General features: G+C 33.1%; 1 protein-coding gene across 2 annotated transcripts in view; it reads left to right on the top strand.

Moving 5' to 3' along the window:
• Positions 1-21,386, top strand: part of ATRNL1 (attractin like 1) — a 786,052-nt gene that overhangs the window by 458,446 nt on the left and 306,220 nt on the right. The window contains exon 27 of one of the 2 annotated variants that reach the window (XM_077877517.1): positions 11,439-14,275. The exons of the other annotated variant lie outside the window; for it this stretch is intronic. Within the exon in view, the coding sequence (XP_077733643.1) occupies positions 11,439-11,441 (3 nt within the window). The 3' untranslated portion in view covers positions 11,442-14,275. Of the gene's footprint in view, positions 1-11,438; positions 14,276-21,386 lie in introns of those variants that run through there. 2 annotated transcript variants of the gene reach the window in all.

The following is a 21,386-nucleotide window of genomic DNA, read 5'->3' as shown; positions in this document are numbered from 1 at the left end:
ACAACAACAAAAGAAAAAATACATAAATTGGACCTCATGAAATGAAAAACTTTTATGCTTCAAGAGACACCATGAGGAAAGTAAAAAGACAGGCTGCAGAATGGGAGAACATATTGGCAAATCTGATTACTTGTATCAAGATAGGGACATGTATTCAAAATATAGAGAATTCTTTCAACTCAATATAAAAACTCTAAAACAGAAATTAAGCAAATGACTTGAAGTAATATTTTTTTCCAAAGAGAAATAAATGGCTATTAAGTACATGAAAAGTTGCTTAACATCATTAGTGGTTAGGAAAATGGAAATTAAAACCACTAGTGAGACATCACTTCATATCCACAAGTATACCATTAATCTAAAAGACAGACAGCAACAAGTGTTGGTAAGGATGTTGAGCAATTGAACTTCCAAAAAAACCGCTTGCAGGAGTATAAAATTGTGAAACCTCTTTGGAGGTTTGGCTGTACCTCAAAAAGTTAAACATATAATTACCATTTGACCAAGCAACTTTACTCCTGTGTATATACCCAGAAGAATGTAAAAAATATGCCCATACAAAACTTGTTCACAAATGTTCATAACAACATTATTTGCAATAGTCAAAATATGGAAACAACCCAGATGTTTGTCAACTGATGAAAGAAGAAACAAAATGTGGTATACAGAATGGAATATTATTTGGTAATAAAAAATAATGAAGTATTAATACATGCTATCACACAGATGAACCTTGAAAACATTATGCTAAGTGAAAGAAGTCAGACAGAAGGCCACATAATGTATGAATCCATTTATATGAAATGTCCAAATAGTCCATATAGTAGTTTTCAGAGACTGGGGGCACAAGGAATGGAGAGTGACTGCAAGTCAGTATGGGGCATTTTTTGGAGGTGATGAAGACATTCTGGAATTAGCAGTGATACTGTAAAACTCTGTGAATAAACTAAAACCCACCAATTTTGACACCTGAAGAGGGTGAATGTTTTTATATGTCATTTATATATGAGAAAAACTGTATTTAAGTAAAAAGAAAGAAAATGATAAAACCTAAAAATTCAGTAATAGAAACTTTTAAAAATTCTTGCTGGATGGACTCCATGTTAGAGTGGAGATGACATAATAGAATTATTAAACTTGAGGACAGAACAGTGGAATTCACTCAGCAGAGAAAATGGAGTAAGATAATGAACAGAACACTAGGGACCTGTGGGATAAGAACTAAAGAGCCAACATTCCTGTCATCTGAGTTTCAGAAGTGGTGGAGAAAGAGAGTCAGGCTGAAATGGTATTTGAAAAAATAATGGCTGAGAACTTACTGATCTTGGCAAAGGACTTAAACCTACAGAGCTAGGAAGCTGATTAAATCCCGGAAGGATATACCCAAAATTATTCCCACCAAGAAACATCATAATCATAGTAAAAAAAATAAAGAAAAAAATTGCAATCAGAGAGAGAGATAATGTGCTATATATACAGCACAGTTTGCATGTCAGTGAATTTGTCTTCTAAAACAATGGAAACCTGAAAGAAGTGGCACAATATTTTTTTAAATGATGAAAGAAAAGAGCTTTCAACTGTGAATTCCTCATTTGGAAGAATTATCCTTCAGGAATGACGGGGAAATAAGAAGTTCCCAGATAAAAGAAAACTGAAAGCATCTATGTCCTGCAGACCTACTTTTAAGAGTTATGTAATGGAGATTTTTAAACTGCAGGGAAATGATAAAGGCAAGAAATTTATGGCATCAGGAAGAAGAGTGGAAATATAGGTATATACCATAGACTATCCATTCCTTCATAAGATTTATACATCTTTGATGATTAAAGCAAAAATTATAATTCAGTCTGATACTCAATACAATGATACTTAAAATGGGGAAGATAAAAATAAAAATTGGAAGTGAGGCTCCACATATCACTCTAAGTGGTAAAATGTTGATTCTAGTAGACCATTTTAAGTCACATATGCATGTAATAATACCCAGAGCAGCCACTATACAAAAGATAAACTCAAAACACAGTAAATAAATTGAGCCAGATTCTTTAAATATGTTCACATAACTTAAAGGAAAGTAAGAAAAGAGAGAGGAAAGAAAACAAACAAAAAATAATTACTAAAGTGCAGACTTAAATGGTAACATAGGAATGATTACTTTAAATAAACATTAAGGACAAAGATTAAAGGCTAAAGATTAGCAGAGTGGGAAAAACAATGAAACTATCTGCTGCCTACAAAAAACCAACTTCAAATTCATCTACGTAGGCCAGTTGAAAGTAAAAGGATGGAAAAAATTATATATCATGCAAACTTAAAAACAGTAGTATGTTAATATCTGAGAAAGTAGAATTGAAAGCAAAGAAAATTACTAGAGACAAAGAAGGGCATTATGTAATGATAAAAGGATCAGTCCACCAGGAAGACATAATAATCCTAAGATTACCAGTCAACATATCTTCAAATTACATAAAGCAAAACCTGATAGAACTAAAAGGTTCTAAAAGGTGAAATAATAAAATCAACGGTTATACTTGGGGACTCATATATGCCTCTTACCCTGCGAACTGATAGAGCCACTAGACCAAAAATCACCCAGGAGGGATGCCTGGGTGGCTCAGCAGTTGAGCATCTGCCTTTAGCTCAGGGTGTGATCCTTGGGTCCAGGATCGAGTCCTGCATCAGGCTCTCCACAGGAAGCCTGCTTCTTCCTCTGCCTATGTCTCTGCCTCTCTGTGTTCTCATGAATAAATAAATAAAATCTTTAAAAAAAATCACCAAGGATATAGAAAGTTTGAATAACACTGTCAGTTTACAGTATGTAATTAACATGTAAGAATATTCTACCCAACAGCAGTATATACATATTTTAAAGTGTCTATGGGCCATTCACTAAGATAGAAATTCTCCTAGGCCATGAAGATAACAAATTTAATACAAATCATACAGAATGTCTCTTCTGATCATAATGAAATCAAATTAGAAATTAGCAACAATGACAAGGAAAAAAGTCTTTAAACATATTGAATTTATAGAACAAACTTCTTAAATAACCCATGAGTCAAAGAGGTAGTCTCCAAGAAATATTTTTAAAAGTTTAGAACTAAAGGAAACTGAAGGAAAACAAAAATACAATAAATCAAAATATTTGGGATATAGCTAAAGCAGCCCTGAGAGGGAAATTTATAGCACTAAATGCTTGTGTTAGAGAGAAGGGTCAATAATCTAAGTTCCTACATAAAGGAATTAGAAAAGAAAAAGTAAAAAATAAACACAAACAGGCATAAAGAAGCAAATAGTAAAGATAAAACAAATCAAAGAAACTCAAAATAAGAAAATGAGAAAAAACAATGAAACTTAAAGCTAGTTCATAAAAAAAAGTCAGTGGAATTGGTAGATCTTTTGAATCTACCTTGAAGGGGAGAATTGAAGAAACGTAGGGAAAGGACAAATGGTATCAGAAATGAAATAGAGGTTATTACTACAGATTTTGCAGCTATTTAGGGAATACAGTGGAAAGCTTTATGCCCATAAATTTAACAACTTCAATGAAATGGACCAATTCCTCAAAAAGAACAAATTACTGAAACTCAACCAAAATGAAATTGATAATCCAAATAGTCCAATAACCATTAAAGAAATGAAATTTATAATTTTAAATCATTCCTTAAAATTAATTTCTAGACCCAATTGATTTCAATGGAGAATCCCATCAGACATTTAAAGAAGAATTAACAAAACTTTTACATAATCTCCTTTCAAATATAGAAAAGGAGGGAGCACTTCCTAGCTCATTTTATAAAGTTTGTTATTACTAAATGTACCAAAACCCAGCAAAGATATTACAAAAAAAAAAAAAAAAAAGAAAAAGAAAAAAAAGAAAAAGAAAAAGAAAGAAAATTACAGTCCCACACCTCTTGTGAACTTAGAAAAATTGGTAACAAATTATTAGAAAGCTTAATTCATCAGTGTAAAAATAATTGTATACCATGACCAAATGTGATTTATCACAGATATACAATGATGGTTCATCATTTGAAAGTCAGTGTAACCTACCATTTGAACTTACTAAAGAAGAAATACCATATATTCATATGAATGATGGGGAAAAAAAGCATTTCACAAAATCCAACACCCATTCATAATTTAAAAACAAAAACAAAACAAAACCCAACTGTTAGCAGTTTAGAAATAACAGGGAATTACCTGAGCCTAATAAAGAGCATCTACAGAAAAACAACAAACAATGGTTAACATCATACTTAGTGATGAAAGGCTGAATGCTTTCCCTGTTAGATCAAAAACAAGGTAAGGATTATCATTTCCAGCACTTTAAGTTTGGTTATTTTCCCAGACCGTAGAATTGAATTTGAACTACTTTCTTCACTGATTTCCCCTTTGTAGTTTCAGCACTGACATTATTTAAAGCATACTCACATACAATGAAATATAATGAAATGTGAAAAGTATAAAGATAGTAACAAAAGGCATTTGCAGTTGACCCTTGACCAATGCAGAGGATAAGGGCACTGACCCTCTCACATTTGAAGATCAGTGTGTCTTTGATACCCCAAAACTTTGAGGGCTTATCACAGTCAACATGTATTTTGTATGTTTTATGTATTATGTATCCTCTTATTACAATATAGTAAGCTACAGAAAAGGAAATATTATTAAGAAAATCATAAGGAAGAGAAAACACAATTTAAAGTACTGTATGAAAAAAATCTGCAAATATATGGACCTGCAAAAGTCAAACTTGTGTTGTTCAAGGGTTAGCTGTACTTACAACCACTGTTATTTTACATCGTTCAGGAAGATGTGCCAAAATAAGTGTATAAGAAACATATGTGTTAAAACGCAAAAGAAAAGTCAGTAGAAATAATAAGATAATTCATTATTGTGAATAATTACAAAATGGGCTTTTTTATTCTTTGCCCATATATTTTTTGCCCAATATTACATCCTCCTTTTGAAATCTGATTTCAACTAGATCATATAATCATTTGATGAGCTGTGTATTGTATTGTCTTCTGGGCTGGAATTTAAGAGGTTGGAATTTACTTATTTTGAAGACTTGTCAACTGAATTGAGAGCCCAGAAATAAATCCATGCTATATAGGGTCAAGTAATCTTTGAAAAGGACACCAAACACACAATGAGAAAAGAATAGTCTCTTTAATAAATGATTTTGGAAAAATTGATATCCACATGAAAGAGAATGAAATTGGACCCCTATCTTACAACACTCAAAAAAATTAGCTCACAATGGTTTTAAGACTTGAGTATAAGACCTGAAAATATAAAACTCCTACAAGCAAACATAAGGGAAAAGCTCCTTGACATTAGTCTTTGCTGAATTTTTGGGTATGATACCTAAAGCATAAGCAACAAAATGAAAACAAGTAAGAGTACATTAAACTAAAATGTTTCTGCACAGCAAAGGAAACAACAAAATGAAAAGGCAACCTACAGAATAGGAAGAAATATTTGCAAACCATCTATCTGATATGGGGTAAATATCTAAAATATATAAGAAAGTCTTATAAACCAATACTAAGAAAAATATGATTAAAATATGGGCAAAGGTCTTGAATAAATATATCTTGAGTGAAGACATTCAAATGGCCAACAGGTACATGAAAAAGTGTCATCATCATTAATCAACAGGAAAATACAAATGCAAGCCACAATAAGATACCACCTCACACCTGTTAGGATGGCTAACAGAAAGACAAGTGATAACAGGTATTGACAAGGTAGTGGAGAAATGGAATCCCTTGTGCTCTGTTGGTAAGAACGTAGAATGGTGCAGCCACTTTGGAAAACTGTGTGGAGGTTCCTCAAAAAATTAAAAATAGGACTACCATAGTATTTGGCAATCCCATTTCTAGGCATGTATCTGAAGGAAATGAAGTTTGTATCTCAGAGATATCTGCACACTCATCTTCATTATAGCATTATTCACAATAGCCAAGTAATAGAAACAGCCCAATGTCTACCAATAGATGAATGGATAAAGAAAACGTGATGTATACACAAAATGAAATATTATGCAGTTTTAAAAAAGAAGGAAATCCTGCCATTTGCAATAATATGAAAATTACTAAAGGATGTTATGTTAACTGAAATAAGCTAATTATGAAATGACAAGTTCTTCATGATTCCACTTAGATGCAGTTTCTAAAATAGTCTCCTGGAAGCAGAGGGTAGAATAATGGTTGTCAGGAGCTTGGAGGAGGGAAATATGGAATTGTTTTTGAGAGAGTATAAAATTTCTGTTATGCAAGATAAATAATTTTTAGAGATGTGCTGTACCATGTATCACATTTTTAAATGTGATATTGTACACTTTAAAATATGTTAAGAGGATTGGTGTAGATAGATCTCAAGTTAAATGTTCTTACCAACACCCCTCCACACACACATGTGCACAAGAATACAAGTAAATTATTAAAGATGGTGTAAAGATGGTGGATATATTTAATACCTTGGTTGTGGTGATGGTATTCTGGGTATATGCCTATGTCCAAACTCACCAAGATGTATACATCACATGTGTATACTTTCTTTGTATATCAGTTATAACTCAATAAAACTAAAAACTAAAAAGAAAAAGTTTAAAAGTACATTATGTAATATAATACGAAACATTTCAAAATCAGTGAGTTTTGCAAGGACAAAAGATACAAAGCCAATACATGAAAGCAAGGGTATTTCTATATAATCTCAATGAACAGTGAGAAATTGAAATAAATAAGGGTGACAGTTATGATATCTCCAAAAAACATGAAATATTTAGGTAAAATTTAACTGAAGACTTTGAAACACTGATGAAAGAAATCAAAGAAGACCTTTTTTAAATGGAGAAATATACTTCCTTCATGGCTTGGAAAAATCAATATTGTTAAGATTTCAGTGATCCTCAAATTGATCTATAGATTTAACATAATCCTGATAAAAACTCCAGTATATTTTTAGTATAAATCAATAAGCTGATTTTAAAATTTATATGAAATACAGGGAATTACAATTACCTAAACAATTTTGGGAAAGAACCAAGTTGGAGAATTCACAACACTTCATTTCAAGGCTTATTTTTAAGCGATTTTTCTTTTTCTTTTTTTAATGTTTTTAATTAAATTCAATTTAGTTACATATAGTATATTATTATTTTTAGGAGTAGAATTTAGTGATTCATCAGTTCCATATAACACTCAGTGCTCATCAGTACATCAAGTGCTCTCCTTAATGCCCATCACCCAGTTAACTCATACCCCACCCACCTCTTCTCCAGCAATCCGCAGTTTATTTCCTATAGTTAAGAATCTCTTATGGTTTGCTTCCCTCTCTGTTTTCATCTTATTTTATTTCTCCTTCCCTTCCACTATGGTCATCTGTTTTTTTGTTTCTTAACTTTCACAGATGATGAAAAGAAGTGATTGTTCTTAATAGGGACTGTTTTGTACCCCCAGGAACATTTGGCAATGGCCTGGGGACATTTTGGTTCTCATAACTAGGAGGCTGCTAGTGGCATCGAGTGGATGAGGCTAGAGATGATGATAAATATTTACAATGCACAGTTTGCCCCCAAATAAAGACTTATCAAGCCCCAAATGTCAATAACAGTAAGGTTGAGAAATTCTCCTCTAAGACTGTTGTAATCAAGACACAATGCAGCATTGGTGGGAAGATAGATGCATAGATCAATAGAACAAAAGTATACCAATATATACAGTCAGTCAGTTTTCAACCAAGGCTAAAAGATATTTCAATAGAGAACAGATAGACCCTTTCTTTATTAAGTGGTGTTGGAACAACGGGATATCAATATGCAAAAAATAAATGAATAAATAAACTTCAATTCATCCTCACATGAATATATAAAATTTAACTCAAAATTGATTAGAAATTCAAATTTGAAACCTAAAATCATAAGATATCTAAAAGAAAACATGGAAAAATCTTTGTGAACTATATTAGACAAAGATTTTTTAGATATATCAAAATTATGATCTATGGAAGGAAACACTGGTAAATTGGGCTTACTAAATACGAAAAACAAACCATCGACTGGAAGCAAAATAGTTGCAAAGCACGTATCTGACCAAGAACTTCAATCTAAAACGTACAAAGAATTCTCAAAACAGAAAAAACTATAATTTTTAAAATATGCAAAAGATTTGAACATACATTTCAACAAAGAGGATGCATGGAACCCTATAAAGACTTGAGGAGACTTTTACCATTAGTCTTAGCACAAAATAAAACAGCACTATGATACTACTGCTACTTCTATTATTACTGTATCATTAGTACTACTACTACACACACACTCTAAAATAAAAAAAAAACAATAAGAAAACTCTTACAGTAACAGAGAAGGATGCAAAACAACAGAACTGCCAAACACTGCTTTGGAAATGCAAAGTCATATGGTCACTTTGGAAAAACAGGCAGATTTTTATATAGTTAAACAAATACACACCATATGTGATAGCAATCCATTCCTTCATATTTACCCAAAAGAAATAAAAAGTTGTGTGCACACAGAAGTCATATATGAACATTTATAATGGCTTTATTCATAAACATGAAAACCTGGAAGTAATTCAAAGGTTTTTCACCTGGTAAATGAACAAAGCATGGTATATCCACATAATGGAATGCTACCTGACACTGAGGAAAAACAAAATTACTGAGAGAACATGAATTTCAAATTCGTTATGCTGAGTGAAAGAAGTGAAACTCAATAAACTCAGAAGGTTCTATTTAATTCCATTTGTTTTGGAAAACACAAAAGTATAGGGAAAAAGTGGATCAGTGGTAGCAAGGGCTCATCATAAGGGGAGGGATTAGCTTAAAAAGGGTCATGAAAGAATATTTTGATATGATGGAGCTATTTTAGTTCTTGATTATGGACCTATTTTAGTTCTCGATTATGGTGGTTAATATATATATATATATATACATATATATATATATATATATATTCCTAAAACTAATTAAAAGGCAAATCCTATAGTATGTAAGTTATACTTCAAAACATCTGATTTTAAAACTTTATTTTATTTTTTTTATTTTTATTTATTTATGATAGTCACAGAGAGAGAGAGAGAGAGAGAGGCAGAGACACAGGCAGAGGGAGAAGCAGGCTCCATGCACCGGGAGCCCGACATGGGATTCGATCCCGGGTCTCCAGGATTGCGCCCTGGGCCAAAGACAGGCGCCAAACCACTGCGCCACCCAGGGATTTATTTTTTATTTTAAAAAATAAAACTTTATCCAGTGTATTCTGTTTAATAAAAATAAATAAACCGCTTGCTCCTATTTCCAACTAAATATGTATGTGAATATGGATTTTCTTCATATATTTCAACCAAAATAGTGTGTCTTAACACAGTGAAAGCAGAAGCATATACAAGAACTTAATCATCCTCTAGATATTAAAGAGATTTGCAAGTGTATAAAACAATGGCACTCTTCTCACAAGTTTTTAGTTGTTAAATGTATTTTTTTGTAAAAATGCATTGTTGCTGTTCTACATGAATTAATAATTTTTTTCAAATGCTCATTTTTAAATTTCTAATGTAGCAAATTTTGATAGTAGTAAATTATACAACAAAAGCTCTTTGAGATCCACAACATATTTTAAGAGAGAAAAGTTTGAGAAAAGTAAAAGACCAGTGAGTTGTAAGGAAACAGGTGTCCTGAATGACCATGAGGAGCTGCACTGCTCTGGCAGGTCTGAATCAATAACATTAGGATTGTTTTGTGATACAGAAATAAATTCCTTTGTTCTTTAATCAGTCTATTGTTGGATCTCTTTGTGACAACAACCACCTGTATCTTAACTAAATGTAATAACCATGAGCCCACGCACTACATGAAGCACTGCTACATTCTCACATTTAATTTCCACAACAATATTGTATGTAGGCATTTTATTTATTTTTGTAAAAGATTTTCTCTCTTTATTTGAGAGAGAGAGAGAGAGCAGGCATGGGGAGATGCAGAGGGAAAGAGATAAGCAGACTACACTGAGCTCAGAGTCCCTCACTGGGCTCAAGCCCATGACTCTGAAATCATGACCTGAGCCAAAAACCAAGAGTCAGACACTTACCTGACTCAGCCACCCAGGCACCCAGTATACAGGCATTTTAAATTCATTCCTACAGATGAATAAAATGAGTCTCTGAGAGGAAATAACTTGCTTAAGGTCATACAGCTAGTAAGATTTTTATTCAGGCCTTATTCTAAAACCTAAATATTTTGATCATATAGTATACACACTTGGAGGCAGACAGACCTGAATTCATATTCTTATTTAATCATTTACTACTGTTAAGATTTGATAGCTATTAAATGGAAATTTGGCTAGTACCTATTTCACAGTGCTATGAGATTTTTAAAAAATGGGTAAAATTTAGTCCAAAATATATACAAATAAGTGTTAACTATTACTACATCTCAATGGCTCTCTTCATCTGGTACCCTACTAGAGGTTTTATGGTGCTTAGAAAACTATGTTTAAGGTGCTTAGAGTAACATATTTGGCATGTTATTAACAAAAAATAAGTGGTAGCTATAATTATTATTCCTACATTTGTCAAGCATGGTTATTTGAGGAAACCTCCTTTGTTCTAATAGGCTTATTCTTAGAATCATTTCAAGTATCTCATATTTCATCTAACATTTCTGGTGAAGCACTCACAGCTCTGAACTAGTCATTTGCAAGACAGAATCAGTTATTACCACTTCTGACATTATTTCTCAGTTGAGTTTAGAGAATATATGGTCAGGGACTTTATATGGGATATCAAAACTTTGCCTCATCACTCAAGCCTGATGGACAGGTTGAATAGTTTATTCTTCTAAGAGACTCTGAAATGCACTTAGTAAGATTTTCATCACATACTGTGTTTTTCTGTGTTCAACAATAGGAAGGTATATATCCAGCTTGTCAAGCCCATACACACTCATGTGAGATTTTATAACATAAATGAAAAACTATGTGGGATACTCCTCAATTTAAATCCATGACTTGCTCATGAGAGAAAAAAGGCATTCTTTCAGTTTAAATACACTGTCCCTCTTGAAGAAGGTCATCAAAAACATAAAATTGAAAAATTTCCTTTCTCCCTTGTTCTTCATCCTACACAGTTCCCACCCCATTCCTAATGGTTTCCACTTATTTTAGTTTCATATATATCCTTTCAGAGATTTCCCTTTTAAATGCACATATAAACACCATAGGATTTGCTAAGAATCTTGGCATTTAACCAAACTGGGTTCTTGCCACAAACATTAAGATGAAAAGATCTGCATCCTATCATGTGGATCTATTGTATGCCCTGCTGGGAGACTTGAAACAGCAGACATTAGAAACATACTCTGAATGTTTATCTAGTGGTTTTATTTCTTCTATTTGTTTCTGGCAGTGATTTAGGGTGGAGTTCGCCTGGAGTTGTTATTGAACTGTTCTTGAAGCCTTACTCATTTCCTGCCACCCCAACCCAATTGTGTTTGAAGTAGAAAGCTGAAGAGTGAAGATGGTGAAGATGAACATGGATATGTTTTAGTCCTTGGCATCTCAAGGCAAAATTGGTACTTGAAACCAGATATCTGCCTTCAGATCCCATAGTTTTTGTCTATACTATGCTTTGGTCCATTCCATCCTTCTTTGTTTTTGCAAATTTTTAAAATTTGCACTATATGTGCATTTAACCCAAGGGAATATCAGAAGTTATGGAAGACATATGAAAGAGATGATCTTTATCTAAAGAGACTTAAAGTTATACTGATTTTAAGAAGTAGGTATACTTCTCTTCTAATGTTCCTTTATTTTTTATAATCTTCCTTTAAACACTACTTTGATATTTTGTAATAATGTTTTCTGTTGTATGAAAATCAGTGTCCATCAGGTCTGTGTTGGACCCTTTATTAGTTGAATAATACAGCAATGCTAACCAAAATGCTAGTAACCGAAGGAATTTATTTCTCTCTCATGGACCAGTTATTGTATCTGTCCCTGCCAGTAAGCTACTTTCTCCCTTTAAATGAGTCAAGGAGCCCTTTCCCTTTCATCTATGGCTCCCTCATTCCCGAGGTATTCCAGTGCACAGATTAGTAAATACCTGGAGGAAGCACACTTCTTAAAAACCATGGCCTTGAAGTGATACACATACACATCTGGTGTATTTCATTAGGCTGAAATTGTAATAAGCTACCTTAAAAGAGTAATTTTACCCATTGACGGATAGCAGGGCATCTCTGGCACAGACTCTACAGGGTAGTTTATCACTTTAGGTATTGTCTCATTGTGTGGCCTGTAATTTTGTACATTACCAGCATTTTGTGAAATTTTGTTTTAATTCAGTGAAGTGGCAAATAACAACCACCACGCTTCTGTCGAATATTTATGTGTAAGTGCTCATCGTCAGTACTAAGATTAGTATTTCTAGAATGAGGAACAGGTCTATTTGCTTCTAGTCTCTATTTTTCTTTAAGTGTGTGACCTTGGGAAGATCATTTAATCTCTTGGTGCCTCTGTTTCCTCATCCATAAATTGAAGAGGTTTTATGATCTCCAAAGGTGCTTTCAATGTTAAAATTCTATGAAATGAGTTATGTACATTTTTAAAGTTTGCAGTGTCATTTTTCCACTTGTTTATTTGTTGCTTGAATTTAAATGAAATATAATTTCATCATCATTTTAAGGCAATAGTCCTCACTGAAAGAGTAAAAAATTGGTACTTATATTTATTCATGCCTAGTTAAATTTAACAGCAACATGAAATAAATGATTACCTGTTTGGATATAATTTCATAATAAGGCCTCTGAAGGTCGTTTGAAATACTGCACTAATTAATGTTTTATTTCCAGCCTTCCTTAATTATTCTAGCCAGATGGTCCTTTATTTATGTTATTGCTAGAGGTTTCCAGCTGAGGTTGTTTGATTGTTGAAGAAAAATATGTGATGGCACCATAAGATAACTGTAATTGAATTGTTAGGTATGTTAGAGCATTTGAGCCTTCTGTCCCTGTTCTATCCACATCTGGGATATAAGTTTGTTAACAAAGCACTTTGACATCTCATCTGATGCTTGAGTGAAATTCTGAACTGTGTAGAAGGAATTCAAATGGGAAAATGACACTGCATTTTATTGTAAAAGGAGACACTTTGCAAATATCTTTCTGTGCAAAATTCATTTTGTGAATGATTTTTTAAAAACTTTAAAGTAAGTATACTTTTAAGGACATGATCTGTTTCCCAATGTCCTAATAACTTCAGGAATAAGCTGTTCCATTAAGGTCAAATTTAAAATTTGTGCAGATTAGCCACTATTTAGGAAGCAGTTAAATGGAATTTTTATGGCATAGAACTTCAAAAGTCTAAATGAATTATCAGCTGAATAGATAGTCCAATAAAAGAAACAGACTTAAAGTGGAAGATAAAAGTGATAAAGTGACAGCAAATTAGAGAATAGAACTAAAAGCTCCATTGTTATGAAGAACAACAATAGACCTGAATTATCTATGTTTCTTTAGAAAATATCTCTTCTCCCTCTTTCACTTGTGAGTTTTAGAATTACTAAATAAATTAATAGCATTTGAGCTGGAAGCTTCTATCAGCCTAGTTAGGTAGGAAGCCTTATTAACATGGCCGTTGGCAACTTAACACTGGACAATTTTCTTCCAAGTGAACGTGATTTCATTATTATAGTACTTAAGCTGTGCACATGCAGAATAAATCAGTTCAATGACCTTCTTCCCAATATGTTCAAAGACTTTGAAACCTTAGCATATGCAGTGCTAATGCAATTGGACATTATTGTCCAAACATTTTGGTGTTTCAGTCTACATGCTTTGTCTTGCCTTTGCTTATCATAATGTATATGTAATAAAATTTTATTGATAAGAAGATTATTTTCTTTAAATCATGTTACTGTTAGAATGTAATATACTTCATAGATGTTTAGTATTAATAATTAAAGAGGTAGCAAGTCTAGGAGAAATTTGATACGTAATGAAATGAGCAAAGCAAAGCAAATAAATGACTCGCAATAGAATGTACATATATGCACACACATGTATATTCACTTGAATAGAAAAATTGACCATGTGGATTTAAGAAGATTTTTAAAGAAACCAAAGAGGAAGGTAAAAGAGGATTGTATTGTTGTTTTGTCTTCTTTTGGCAATAAGTATTCAACAACATATTTAAGTTAGCCATCTGAAAAGCACTGAATGATGCCTCATAAAAGAAAGACCTTAATAGAGTGTTGTGTGTGTTTTTTTAATTAGCTTGTCCCCATTTCTGCCATTATTTAGTTGGCCATTTCAATCTGGATAATTTCTCCCTGCAGTATGTTTTCGGACCACTTGCTGAACTAAATCTCCTAATTTTTATAACCCAGAATATATTTTAATTTAACCTTGTGGATATATACTGGCTAGGAGCATCCACATGTGCTTCATTAAGTATACTTAGTTCTAGGCAGAATGAGAGTCCGTTTTCTTGGCTTGCCGTGGAAAAATACTTAACCACAAGCTCTTACTTCAGCTATTGGCCACCACCTAGTTTCTAAACTAGGGAAAGATCAGTGTTCCCAAAGTTGGCATGAATTAAAAGAGAAGTTATGCTTGAAAAGATGACTAACGTTTATTGTAAAAGTCATAAAGATTATGAGAAATTAGAATGGGAGACCTTTACATAAGTATTTTGCTAGGAATTATTAAATGTCTTTCTATTCAGATTCATAAAATGAATAAATAGTACCTTTGACCAATTTGCTTTGATTATTTGCTTTGAAGTTGACTTTTCTAGTTCTCATCATTTACAAATGGTTGGTTCATGCTAAATCATCTCCCTTTTTTGTGGCAACAGTATGTAAATACTGTATATGGAACTTAAGTTGACCAACCAAATGATCCAGGAATATATACTAGAATAAACTCTTTAGTTATCTCCCATTGTAATTGTGAAAACAACTATAGTTTTGTTTTTTAAAGGCTTTATAAAATAAGTTACAGGTATTTATTTTTTATGCACTTAGGGCCATCTTGTTAACAAATATGGTTATAGATTTTAATAAATTCATGCCACATAGTAGAATCCTAAATAATTGTTAGTAAAGAATTATTTTTTTTTGCAGTTTTAACCTTTCACATAATTTTGCATATTTTCATAGCTTTAAAGATAGCATTTCTCTATCAAAAAGTACTTACCAGATCACTTTGTTTGTTTTACCTTTAGACTAATACAGTCTGAGGAGAGTTGGAACTTTTTCTGTTTTGTATTTTTCTCACTGTACATTTGAGATGGTAAAATTGATCATCATTTTTAATTATTAGAAAAGAATTCAGTGAATACAATGTGAGTGAAAAGCCAGATGTGTAGAAAATCCCTATACTGATCAATAATAGGTACTGATGTACATTTTGTTTGCAGCACTTCAGTAACACATGCTATCCATGTAATTTGAGAAATATACCTAGCCAGTGCAAGTGAGCCTGGACAGAGGGTTTGCAGAATGGAGAAAAACATTTAGGAGAACCAGAATAATGGAAACATGTATATTGCCATTCCTGTTAATTGATGATAAAATATCATTGATTTTTTTTAAGGGCAAAACCTTAATGAAGCAGTATGCTCAGGGTCTCATATAGTCTCAAGCATCTCAATAGAATGAAAGCATACTATTCTGCATACATCTTATTTTTAAAAGACGTAGAGCACCTAAAGATTAAATATTTGCTTGTAATGGTTACATTGTCATATAGTAACTGACTATATGTAATAGTAAGCTTAAAAAACACGAGATAAGAAATGTTTGCCAATTGTCTAAATTTTATTATGATAAAGATGGACCTTTTTCTGAGTTTGTCTTATTTTCTAAATCATTATTGGTCATTTATTATAGATGGATTATTAGAAGTCTATGTAGTGCATGTAGATTTCCTTTCAGTTTAGTAAAATGGGAAGTCTATTGTTACCAATTTAAATATTGTAGTTATATAGTTTCTAGTTAAAAATTAGGCAGATGTTTTTATATTAGTCACCTTTTAAGTAATAGTTTATATTTGTCATTGCATAAAATGATTATAACACTAAAACCGTAAACACTAAATCAATAGGCAATCTAATAAATGCCAGCAATTGAAAAAACACATTTGGCTCATAAATAAAACCCTTCAGATTTATGACATTATGTTTAAAAGCTTTTGCAAGCTTTTATTTTTTTTGAGCTCTGATATGTGCATTTTCAAAAATTTACTGGCTGTTTACAAATACGTTTTTATATATGTTTATATAGCCATCTGAAATTATGTTCATTTATTTAGTCCATTAGTCCCTTCTCATGTCTTTCAGTATGAAATCCACACTCATCAGCATCAAATGAAAGACACTAGGTGATGTGATCATAGTTTCTCCCCCACATTTATCTTTCAGTATGTCTTTCTGCCCCATATTCTCACAAAACTACACTGGGTTTGCCTTGAATCCACCGTAATTTTTCTCTTCCAAATCTGTTAGCAATCTTTGCCCCTCTGTTTAAGATGTTTGCTAGCTTCTTTGTTACTCAAAACTGGCCTCCATTCTCAGACAATAACAGCAATATGCTTCCAAAGGACTTTAAGCTGTCAGGTTATCATTGTCCTCTGGAGGGTCTTGCCAGGCAATCAGCCCTCACTCTGAGCTAAGCATTTCACCTTTGTCCCGCTATAGTAGCCTGCACTTACCTCCATTGTGGGACTTGTCATACTGTCACAGAGTTAGTTGCCTGCTTACTCACCTCTCTCTCCCAATACTCTAGGTTTCTTGTTTGCAAAGGTGATGCCTTCTTCATTTTATGTCTTCACAGTACAGCACAATGCCCTGGTACATAGCAGGGACTCAATAAAGGTTTGTTTATTAAACAAAATTATTCAGGAGGTCCACCTGTTAATGTAGTCTAAATGTGCCTATGATCACATCTTCTTATCTGCATTGTTTCTGAGTTTAGATAATGTATCTTGAATCTAATATTAAATTTGATCATTTCTGGTTTCTCTTGTGGGACAATGAAATAGCTCTCCCTAGTTGTCTCTGAAAATGTGTTTATCCTCAGAATTGAATGCAGTATAAGCAGGCTAATGACATTCTTTTAATTATTGACATTTTGTCAAAACAGGGAATGTTTTCCAGTTATTTGCACATAGGAGAGGTTGGCATTGCTGTTATAGACAGAATGAAAATTTATGGATTTCTAACAAATCTTTTCTCCCTGCTGTTATCCTCCTATTTTCCTTGACTAGTTTAAAATGTTACTTGGAAACTTCTTATTTAACTATTTATACTTGAATTTTCCTTTTTTTTTTTTTGAATGAAAATTTTAATTCTTTGCAGTAAGAGACTTTTTTGTATCTCAGCATGGTGCTTTACTTGTAGTTGGTATTCATTGTTAGCAGAGTGTAAGAATTACTGACAGGAAATAGAATGATTTTCATTATTGCTTCAATCAAGATGGGTAGGTTTAAGAAGACTACAAATTCTTTGATATTACTCAAAAGAAAGGTGACATTTTATTCCCTTCCCTTGAATCTGAGAGGACTCTATGATGGCTTCCTCCAGTTGTACACTGTGTATGTGACTGTATGCCAGTTGCTAGACACAGGCCTTAAAAGATTGGCAGTGTTTACTTCTTGCCTAGAATATTTGCTCAGGATAAGCCAGCAGGTCTGTCTTCTTTGAGACCACCAAGTTATGAGAAGCTCAGAGCATGTAGATAGAAGAATGGGGGGAACGGAAAAGACAGAGAGAGAGAGAGATGGGGGAAGAGAGGAATGAAGGAAGGAGAGGGAAAAATCTAGAGAGGCAGTAGGAATCAAGATACAAGATATGTGACTCAAGATCCCGTTTTGGAAAGTGGACATTCCAGTACCATTACCCACAGGTGACACATGAATCAGAAATGAACCACCTATCCAAGTTTTTCCAGAATTCTTGACTCAAAAAAATTATGAATCAAATATTGGTATAATTTGTTAAACTACAATAGATTATCAGAAGAAAGAGTGATAAATCTATAGAAAACATAAAAGCTTAACATAGTTTAGTCTCTACTTCATGAATAATAAGTATAAAATATATTATCAAGGCTATTTTATTTTATTGAAAGCTGTTAAAGGATGTTGAAATGTCTTTATTATACAGCTTAAAGAAGAGTGGATTATGAGTTACATCTTTCTCATTCTTGACAACCATCACATGTTGCCATGTTTCTTTTTATGCTTCTTATTAATGAATAAATTACTTTGTTTTTGCTTTTTGCTTTAAATATTGGCATAAAGTCTGCGGTGCTCTAAATAATAGTTTTGAGGATAAAGTGAAATCCAAGATGATTATCTCATTCTGTAGTAACTATCTTTTCTGAATTTTTCAAACACCTTCTTTGATTTGCTTATTATCTTGAGGCTTAATTTCACACCTTTTGGGCGAGGCCAACCCACTTAAGTGGCAGTAAGAGAGGAGAGAGAAATTAAAGCAACAAACTGCTGCCAATTCCTAGTAATCCAAATCAACTTGGGCTCTTTCCATAAGTTAATGCTTAAAACTTCAGATGATGATGCACTGTGATTTAATGAAAACACAGTTTACTGTCATAGTGATTATGTCAGTAGAAGGAATAAAAACAATTTGAACTGTTAGACATACTACATTTTCTTTTATTTTTAACTAAAGTCCTTCACCTTATAGTTTTATCCTTTGTCTTCTGTAAAAATTCCTCCCCAAATTCCTCCTTAGATCATTCAGTAAGTGGGAAAATAAGCCTGACCATCTGTACTAGTGCAGCTAAATATTCCTTATTTGCACATAGGTTACCTTGTTACGATGTTATTAGCATAAGTCTGGGACTTCATGACCAGAACAGGGAAGAGCACCTCCACTGTTTGGTATCAGCCAGGCCTTCTGCTATACTTGTTCATCTCCAGCAGTGCTATTGGTTCATATCACTCTTGTCCTTCCAAGAATTTAATTCAGTAATTCTCAACTCCATGACATTATAACAAATATTTTAGAGTGTCCCCTTTATTAACATAGAATGAAACATATTACCAGTATAATTTACATATATCCATGATTTTAAAAAGCAGTAAAATGTCCTATGTATCAAAACCTAATGTGTATTTTAATACCCAAATGCTTATATATATCTGTGCTTTAAGATATAATGAAGTAGTCAAATGCTTTAATCTATTCATAGAATTACCACAAATATGAGAGCTAGAAATGCTAACAGAGAAATGCTAATGTATTGGTGACTCATCCATAAGAGCAGCATTGCCGTATAGTCATGTGATTTTTTGAAAGTGTGAACAACTCATGGTGATGTTAGGAACAAAGCAAAGAATATATTTTCTTAAAATACATGGTAGTTGCATCCATGAAACATTCATTGTTAATAACACCGTGCAAAACATAGTATTTATAAAAAAATGTAGTTAGGTGTTGAACTTAATTATAAACAGAGGAGTACCCGTTAAGGCTTATGAATGTCATGCAGGAATCAGGAAAGTTTGTAGTGGGGAAGTGTCTTGTGCATTGAAGGACCTTTAGAGTGTTTAGCTTCTCCTATTAAATGCTGGCCCAGCCATTTCTCTCATTCACTGTAACAGTTCTCACACCAACACACACTTGACGATTTTCCATAATGCCCTTACAAGATGGCACCTCCACCAATTATAAACTTTTTAAAAATTTAAATTCAATTAGCTAACATATAGTACATCATTAGTTTCAGATATAGTTTTCAGTAATTCATCATTTGGGTATAACACCCAGTGTTCATTACATCATGTGCCCTCCTTAATTCCCGTCACTCAGTTATCCCATCCTCTGACCCACCTCCCTTTCAGCAAACCTCAGTTTGTTTCCCAGAGTCAAGAGTCTCTCATGGGGATCCCTGGGTGGCGCAGCGGTTTGGCGCCTGCCTTTGGCCCAGGGCGCGATCTTGGAGACCCGGGATCGAATCCCACGTCGGGCTCCCTGTGCATGGAGCCTGCTTCTCCCTCTGCCTGTGTCTCTGCCTCTCTCTCTCTCTCTCTCTCTCTCTGTATGACTATCATAAATAAATAAAAAAAAAATTAAAAAAAAAAAGAGTCTCTCATGGTTTGTCTTCCTCTCTAATTTTTTCCCATTCATTTTTCCCTCCCTTCCCTTAATGGCCCTCTGCACCATTTCTTATATTCTGCATATGAATAAAACATATGATAATTGTCTTTTTCTGATTGACTTATGAACTTCTGCTTCAAACACTCTTTTCTTTTTCTTCCTATTTATACCCCAGCATCTTGCTGACAGTATACTCTTCCTGAATTCTCTAGCTTAACATATAATAATTTCTCCTAACTAAATATAATAGGAAATGTTACCAAACTTATGTAGTAACATAGTTTTTTTGTGACATCTTTTACTACGTAAATTTTATATACATAAATCTTAACATCTAAATTTAATACTTTTAATACTATATTGCTTAGCTAACATTACTCATACTCTGTACTTAATTTATTTTCTTAGTAGATGTATATATGTATCTGTTTATATTTGTGTATGTACTTCCAAACATGTACATACACATACTCATTTCTGTTATAACCCCATTAGGGCAAGATCATACTTTATGGAAAAGACAAGGATTGGTAATATGGTTTTAAGTCCTCAGTATAAAGTGATCATTGAAATGCAGGAGATTAAGATGGAGCAGCCAGGGAAGCAAATTAGGACATCACTGTATCACTTGTCAAGGAAAAGACATTGTAAGAATGCTTTGAGAAGAGAAAATAAGGACTGAGAAGGGCTCAGAGAAAGAAATGAACAAGTTGACAAAACAACCTTAGCTAAGGCCTTTTTGAGGAGAGGTGGGGATGGAAGCCAACTTAGAGAAGTAAGATGTGAGAAAGTAAAGGGAGTAAGTAAAGACAAGTATTGTTCAAAAAAATTTTTTTTTCTCTGCAAAGGAAAAGATAGGGCTGTAGTTGGGTGGATATGGTGATGGCTCAGGGACATGGGTTACTTGTGAGGGCACATACAAGTTTGTGTGCATGTATATACATTAATGGAGGTATCTTAAAGAGGTTTAAATGCTAATAGAAATAGGCAATAGAGAGTAGCTTAAAGGTTAGGGAAAGGAGGATAATCAGTAGATTTAGATTTATGGGAAGGTAGTAGAGGAACAATATTGTTATCAATTTATATTGTGCTTTCTAATTTATATTGTGCCCGTAAAAGGCAATACATTTTTTGTATCCTCAGCACATAGATTATTATCTAGAGAAACTAGGATCTTCTATATTTTAGTTGTAGGAGAGAAGGAACTGTAGCCTGTTAAAAGAGTTAATTT

The sequence above is a fragment of the Canis aureus genome, chromosome 29 (genome assembly GCF_053574225.1).
Source record: "Canis aureus isolate CA01 chromosome 29, VMU_Caureus_v.1.0, whole genome shotgun sequence".
Lineage (NCBI taxonomy): Eukaryota > Metazoa > Chordata > Mammalia > Carnivora > Canidae > Canis > Canis aureus.
This window is presented reverse-complemented; position numbering and strand designations above follow the sequence as displayed.